General features: G+C 44.9%; 1 protein-coding gene across 9 annotated transcripts in view; it reads left to right on the top strand.

Moving 5' to 3' along the window:
* Positions 1 to 7,863, top strand: part of MFSD10 (major facilitator superfamily domain containing 10) — a 32,857-nt gene that overhangs the window by 3,476 nt on the left and 21,518 nt on the right. For 2 of the 9 annotated variants that reach the window (XM_026064656.1, XM_026064665.1), the window contains exons 1-4: positions 121 to 274; positions 2,263 to 2,344; positions 2,477 to 2,666; positions 4,367 to 4,463. In XM_026064656.1, coding sequence (XP_025920441.1) covers positions 2,496 to 2,666; positions 4,367 to 4,463 — 268 coding nt within the window. In that variant the 5' untranslated portion in view covers positions 121 to 274; positions 2,263 to 2,344; positions 2,477 to 2,495. Of the gene's footprint in view, positions 1 to 119; positions 275 to 1,053; positions 1,331 to 2,262; positions 2,345 to 2,476; positions 2,667 to 4,366; positions 4,464 to 7,273; positions 7,405 to 7,488; positions 7,724 to 7,863 lie in introns of those variants that run through there. The other 7 variants (XM_026064659.1, XM_026064661.1, XM_026064662.1 and 4 more) reach the window with 6 other exon arrangements.

Below are 7,863 nucleotides of genomic sequence, written 5' to 3'. Positions count from 1 at the left end.
CCGGGGAGGAGCCGGCGCCCGCCCGCAGCATCCCCAGGGACGGCTCTCGGCGGGCGCTCCCGAGGGCCGGGAGGCGGCGGCGGGGGCGCGTCCGGGGCCGCGGCGCCCCGGGAGGCTCCGCCGACGCCGCGCCCTTCCCGCCCCGCGGCGCCGCTTTCCTCTGGGCTTCGGCTGCCCTGGGAAATCGCCCTTTTCTTCTTAGTTAAAACTCCTGCTCTTGGCCTGAATCAGGATTTTGTTAAGGAGTCAGAGAAGCCTTCCCAAGGCTAAGCAGGTAAAGCCGGACCTGGGAGATTTCAGAGCGGGGAGGGCGGTAGGAAGATACCAGAAGGATGAAGTTGTTACTGGTGAGGGATAAGCGCGTCTCTACGTTGGGGCCGGGCCAGCTTCCCTGAGGGGCACTGCGAGGYGGGCGCCCAGCACCCGGCCCTGCGAGGATGGAGCGTGACGGCGAGGAGGAGCGCGCGGCCAAGGGGATCCCTAGGGAAACGTGGGGGACGGAGTAGAGCGGGTCGCGGACACTTAGTGTCTGAAGAAGCAACTTCCCTAAACGGAAAAATCTTCCCTCCCCTTCCCCCGCTTAAGAGCGCGTCTGGCAGAAATCAAACGTCATGGTAGAGATGAAGTGTTTTGTTTTTACCGTGGGGATGCCAGGGCGTACAAAACGCACAGTAGTTTCCTGCCTAGCAGAAAATATGGAGAGGTTTGAACAACAAAACGGCTGGAGCATAAAGGCAGAAGCGTGCAGGGCTTGGGATATTGCGTAAGGGAAGTTGCGCATAGCCAAAACTTGCACCAAAGGAAAAGTCAGTGCTAGCATCAACCGGTTCAAGCCACACGCTAGCTGGAAAGGCAATGGGAGTAAGGTGTAGAGGATGTTACACTGTATACATAATTCCCAAATAGTCTGAGAGTTCAGCTCAGTGATACAATTCAATGGATGAATAAACAAATTGTGGGAAAAACAAGATAGGAACGGCCATAAAGAACGCATCTGTCAACTGTTGGCTAGAGAGAGACCCGGGGCCAGGTACTTCTTGTCTAAATGAATGGTTGTTTGGGGCTCCAGCTACTTTCATGTCGTTTGGATAAACAAATAATGCTAAATATTTGTAGTGGTGATGACTTAACATTTTAAATAAAAGGATCCAGTCCATAACCAAACCGTTCTGTTCACTAGCAAATGTAAGAGCATTATGCCAACAGTTTAATAAATGATTTGCAGGTGGCCCCCTTCCATGTTTACCTCGTGATTTCTGAACTTTAGTAATGCTTCAGCTCTAGTAAACTGAAACTACAATAAAGAAATGTCACAAAAATGAATTTACTGGTGAGCATAACAAAGTACTGTATTCTTCGGTTAATGTACTATGATGTTATATCCACAGTGCCTTCTATGTGTAATATGTCCTGTCTTGTCTGGTATAGAATCTATATTAAAAAATTGCTCTGTTTTCAGTCCTGACTCATCAAAGTCAATGGATATTTTGGTATTGACTAACTTTCAGTTGGATTAAATTCTGTCTCCTTTTTTACTCTTTTATTGCAATGAACATTGGGTTTTGTTTTTGTTTTTTTTTCAGGGGAAGGGATTTCATTGTTTTATGGCTGAGATATAATGTAAAGTTTGACAAATCTGAAATTTGCAGGTTTATAGTTTATGTATTGCTCCTTGGTTTTGATATCTGTTGAAATGCGGGTTTTTCAGGATAGGGACTTCCTTATTTGTTGAATGCTGAATGTGATATGACCTGCATCCTTGTTTAGGTCTTCAGGACAATTTAGAATATTGGCAAAGAAAGTGTCTCTGCTGATAGTCTTGATATTTCTGAAAAACTAAAACGCTGCCTCTRTCATTTGATGCCTGAACTCAAAGCCTATCAGTGACTTTGAGCCAGAAAAAAAAATTTTTTTTCAAAATTTTGATATGTTGTTACTTGAGCTGTTGTTGCTCTCCAGGAGTTATCTTGAGGACAGCACTCTGCAATAATTAGGAAATCTGCCTTTTTTGTTGTTGTTGATATTACTCTAGTCATTATAGTATACATTGAAGGCATAATCTATTAGTTACTTGAAGGTAGATATTCAAAACCAAGGGTGCCCTTTTTTTTAATCTGTTTTACTGTAATGCCTGATTGAAAACATTTTGGGAAAGTTGCGTTAGCRTTACTCACATGTTAACAAAGCTTTTAACTCACCTTAGTTCTGTATTTTATTTGGAATTCTCCTATAATAGAGTTTTTAATCTTATTGCCCTTGTAGCCTGTTTTTCATGAAAGTGAACTTGGTGCTGAGCTAAGGTCTAAGACTGGAGAATTGAAGTCCTGTTCCCTGTGAAAACCAGGTAGCTTAATAAAGCCATATTTTATATTTATTATTTTGAGGTCTATATAAAGTAAGAATGGATCAGCAAGATACTCTTATGAAAGGCCTGCAAAGAACATCATATTGACTGGGTAAAAATGTACTTTTTTAGAAACGGAACACCTGGGAAAATGGCTGTGAGAGAGGGAGAAAACAGCGGCAGCTCTATCAATGGCAAGCAAGAACAGAGCAGCAATCGTGTTATTACAATTGTCTTCCTGGCACTCCTCATTGACTTGTTGGGATTTGCTCTTATCTTGCCACTGTTTCCTTCCATCCTTGATTATTACAGCAAGACTGAGGTAAGTAAAAGAGAAAGCCAGCCTGCTGAAAATGCTGGGCATGGGATATTTAGGGAAGGATGGGAGAAAAATCCCTTTCCATGGGCAAACCAAATAGCTTTAGGCAGAATAATAATACCCAGCACATTTAAATTGTTCATGGACTTGATTTGTTTGAGAACTTGCATGAAACTCTTCTGTTTTCTTCTGTTTCATTAAAATGAGGAATTTGTTTGGGGGGAAATCCAGGTATTTCTTAGGGGCTAGTCCTTGTAATTACTGGTCCTGTCCCTTTCTTTGCATTTGGTCATATGTTGCAGGGGCCTTCGTCTTGTAAAGGATGGGTGCTTTCATGTAACTAAGGTGTATTGCTGTTGCAAAGCTGAGTTTTAGTTCTGAAAACTGGGATATAGAAGGTCTGGCTGAAGGAAAATGCACGTTTTTATCTAGCTGATAGATTCCCCCACGCTAGGTAAACAAAGAGGTAGAATATAGTTCTTTAGGGGTTTCTCCACTGCTGCTGCTACATGTGAGATGCTGAGATGTGGAGAGAAGGGTAGGAGTAAAGCCAGCATGTTGGTGACTTACACTGATGTCATGGGCAAGACAGAGTAAACAACAATCCGCAGTGGATCTGAATACTGGGGTTTATTTAAGAACCAGTAAGCTAAGAGCTTTTACCCTACTTGATTATTTCACATGCTCACTAACTTGCTCCCACCCCCAGCACCTCATTCACTAGGTCTCGACTTCCCTTCCCAGCGGAGGAATGGCTACTGGTCTGGGGAGGTTAGGCAGAAATTCATGCTGGTTTCCTGCTGTGCAGCTGCTCACGGTTACTGGCCTCAGGTGTTACTGGGGAAGATGGAGAATTTGTCAGGGGGGAATTAATTTTGCAGCCCACACCTCCCCCACACTCTTTTCCAGCCCCACTCCACCTGCAGCTCTAGTCTTTGTCTCTCTCCCAACCTTAGCCCTAACCCTAACCCTAGAGGTAGGTTCAGCTTGAGTTCAAGACCCCCAGCCATGGCCTTCAGGAGAGACTTCTTTCTGCAGCCCACACCTTCCTCATGCAGCCCCTTTCCAGCCCCACTCCAATTGCAGCTCTAGCCTTTGTCTTTCCCTCAACCCTAACTCTAACCCAAACCATGGGCCCTGATCTCCAGGATTTTCTCGCACTGCCAGTATTTTTCTTACAACCAAGATCTTCATGTTTTTCTTCTCGGGGAGCCCTTCTTCTCTAAGTCCTCCTCTTCTTCCCAGGGACCCTTCTTTTTGCACCACCTCTTCTTTCTGGAATTCCAAGCCCCTGGTTTTCCCAATCTGAATAGCATCTGTGCAGAAGCACAGCACAGGTCTTGTGTTCTTTCGTTAATTGAAAGATTCAGAATGTGCAACTCCTGTTTAGTCCAGGTGGTATCAAAATTTACAACCAGCCCTTACCAGCTACAGCTAGCAAGTAGTAGGCTTCTGCTTGAGAGCTCAATTTCAGATATTCACCCACACACATATATACCCAATTATCTGCTGCCTGTTAGCATTCACAGTTTAAGCTATTCTTAGCCCATGACAACTGATCAACCAGGAAACTTTCCCTTGGCGAAGGAGGGAAGAAATCACCCAACACAGTCTCTAGTTCACTAGAGTCTGATTCTGTTTTATTTTCAAAGACACAGCAAAACTGTTCTCCTACTTCTATTTACCAGCTATCTCTTTTGCAGGATGGATTCTCTTTGTCATTGCAACATGGTGTGGATTGGTTTGCAGTGATGGTTGGGATGCCTCCAGAGCGGAAATACAACAGTGTCTTGTTCGGAGGTATGGAGAGTAACCAAAGAAACAGACTGATGGGGAAAAAAATCCCAAAGTTCTGTTGTTTTTAAGTTACTTGCTATGTTGATATGAGCAATGATGAACTATCATGAGGAATAAGGAACTAGCAGGAATTTGACAAGAAATATAGAAAGCATACTTCCCTATTACTAACATAATAGATGAAGACTAAAATTAGAGACAYGTTTTACAATGTTATTTAAAAGCAGGCTATAAATGATTTTGCTTTCATCACACTGATAGCAGTGATGAGTTGAACAGTCTCATTTCTGCCTCAGACTTAGGCTGGAGGAATATGCCAACAGGAACCTTGTGGAGTTCAACAAGAACAAATACAAAGTCCTGCCCCTGGGAAGGAATAGTCCCTTGCAATGATGCAGGCCGGGCACTGCCTGGCTGAGGAGCTGCTCTGCCATAAAGGCCCTGGTGAGCAGCAGGCTGAGCATGAGCCAGCAGTGAGCCCTGGCAGCACAGCTGGCCAACAGCATCCTGAGCTGTATGAGCAGTCAGTAGGTGAAGGGAAGTGATCAGCTCCCTCTTGTTAGACCTCGTTAGCACTTGTTAGACCACATCCAGAACACTGCATCCAGTTTCGGCCCCCCAGTACAAGAAAGACATCGATAAACTGGATCGAGTTCAGCAGGGCCACCAAAATGCAAAAGGGGGCTGAAACATCTGCTCTTTGAGGAGAGGCTGAGGGAGCTAGGCTTGTTCAGCCTGGACCTAAGAGCAGCCTTCTAATATCTACAAGGAGAGCAAGGCTCTACACCATGGTGCATAGTGGGAGAACAAAAGGCAACAAACTTAAGTTGGAACAAGAGAGGTTCAGACTGGATATAAAGAGAAACTTTTCATGGTACGGACAGTCAGTGGAACAGGCTTCCCAGAGAGGTTTTGCAGTCTCCATCATTGGAGGTTTTCAAAACCTAACTGAGCAAAGCTCTGACCTCATCCCACGTCTCACCGCATAGCTGACCCTATGAACAGGAGGTTGGAGCAGATGACTTCCAGAGGTGCCTTTCAACCAGAATTATTCTATGATCTTGCCCAATTTGTTCTTCAGATTGCCTCAGAAATACAGGCCTGCTGTTCCTTGTTGTCATACCATCAGGTGTGGGTCGAGAGCCTGCTGCGCTAGACCCTGCGCAGTCACAGAAGTTACTCTCCCTTCACAATTGATCCTCATGTGATTGGAGATCAATCAGTAGGAAACACTGGAGTTAGAAGCTTGTGAGTTCAAGTCCCACTTTCCCACTGGGCAGCTGTAGTGCAACATTGCTTACAAATGTAATTAGTTAAAAGGGGCACAGCTGCTGACTTGCGGTGTCCAGAAGCATTTGCCATTGCCAGGACACTGCTGATGTGGCTGAGCTCCACCAGGAGTAATGTAGGAAATCCAGGTCACTGGAAAGGATAACTAAATTTAAGCCTTTGGGGAAGGATAAGGGACTTGTGTTAGGGCATACATGTAAATAGACTGTAACAAGAACATGCCATTTTATCTCGAGTGCAGTATATATAGCATGTTACACATCAGAAGCTCTTTTGGTTTTCTGTGTTCTAGAAAGTTGTAAGAGGAAATTCTGGGATTCCAGTGTATGATGATGTTAGGGTGTCTGGGTTAGTTTTATCTAGAATGGTCTAGATTTTCTCCTGTTAGTGAGCTGAGGCCTTCCCCAAGATGAGCAAAAGGCTTTTAACTAAAAATAGGAAAGCTTTATTATTATATATTATTGTATTTATATAATTGTGAATGTATTTTAACTATTTTAAGTAGTTTCTTTGTGTATAACAGATACTAAAAAGCTTATAAACTATTTTTCTCTCTCTCACTGTGTGCTTGCAGGGAGGTTTTTGTTTCTATGCTCGTTTTCAGTCAACTTACTGGCTTTGAATGGTAGGAAAACAGTTTCCTTTAGTACTTCAGGAATTACTTTCCATCTCCTCTGAGGCCTGGCTGCAAGCCTCCTCCTTGCTCCTTCTCACAGACTCTGTTTAAGCAAGGAGCTGGGAGCTGTGTCCAGCTTGCTGCCTGTCCTTTTGCCTGCTGTGTTCTGTACTCTTGGGAAGTGTATAGCCCTTGACCTGGCTCAGTTGCTTTCAAGGGGAAGGAGAAATCTGCTTGCTCCTTCCGGAGAGGTCTACCTGACCCTGTTGCTGCTTGAAGAAAATCTAACACGTAACTGAGAACATACAAATAAAACAGATACTGTTTGTCTCAGAAGGGAAGCCAGTATTCCTTGCTGCTTTCTCTCAGGTGGCAGAAGTATTGAGCAATGATGGGAAGGATCATTAATTACCTGGCAGCCTCAGGCAGCAAGGGTGCAAACAAAGTGACTGAGTTGACCTAGTATATACCATGTCTAACTTCTTCTCTTCTGCTGGCTTTGATGGCAATGCCTCCTGATAGGCCATCTCAACTTGCTAAACCAACAGGATACTTTTTTTTTTTTTTTCCCCCTCCCCTGGATTAGGTTTCTACCGGATTGAGTTGAATTTGCTGACTGGAGAGCTGAACAAGGCTGCAGAAGCAGGGGGAAATGGACTAGCCATCTTAGTGGTGGTCAGCTGTTGTCTCAGCCTGTCTTGTCTGATTGCGCCTTAAATGGTTATAGTAGAAGAGGTTCATTATACTTGTGATGTTAAGCAGAGGCTATCACAGTTGTCTTGTTGCTTGTGTTCCTTTATTCCCTTTGTTGGCAATGTGGAGGGTAGGCTTGGAAAGATACTTGCAAGATCATCTCGTTGCTTTACCCATTGTGGGATCGATCTGTTCTCTTTCATCTTCTGCTTAGATTGCAACTTCTTCAAGACAGAAACCTTCCCTGTCAATGTCAAGGCCCTGAGGGCACCGACAGGCCTTAATTGCCCTGACCAGCCTCCACCCACACACCTTCTGCCCAGTGACTCAGGAGCTCCATGTAAGGTCAGGCCTGGGCTTTGCCTGAGCTTCAGTGTAGATATAGCCTTGTCTCCAGTGCTGTCTCTAGCCCTGTCTCCTACATTGCAGGTGGCTTGTCTCCTGAACAGTCCTGTGTTGTAGCCTTGTTTCCAGTCCTTTCTCTGGCCCTGTCTCCTGCTGGTCTTGACTGGACACCCTGCATGGACAAGATTCATCACCTTGCCTTGTCTGGGACTGCCAATGGACCCTGCTATCAGCACACTGCTTTGCCCGCCCTATCCAGATTGTGCGCGACTTTGTGGAGCAACCCCCCTCTTGCTGCTCCCTGACAGTGAAGCGTTTGGTGTGTCTGGGTGTTTCTGCAGTGCTAGAAATGCAAGGGAGAAAACTTTGTCTCTCGTTAACATAAACTGTCAGTGTGTGTATCTGAGAATTTTTACACGGTTTTCTGGGCTTTTGAGCTACCATAAGCAACTGTTCTCC

Source organism: Apteryx rowi, unplaced genomic scaffold (genome assembly GCF_003343035.1).
Source record: "Apteryx rowi isolate R43461 unplaced genomic scaffold, aptRow1 scaffold_22, whole genome shotgun sequence".
Lineage (NCBI taxonomy): Eukaryota > Metazoa > Chordata > Aves > Apterygiformes > Apterygidae > Apteryx > Apteryx rowi.
This window is presented reverse-complemented; position numbering and strand designations above follow the sequence as displayed.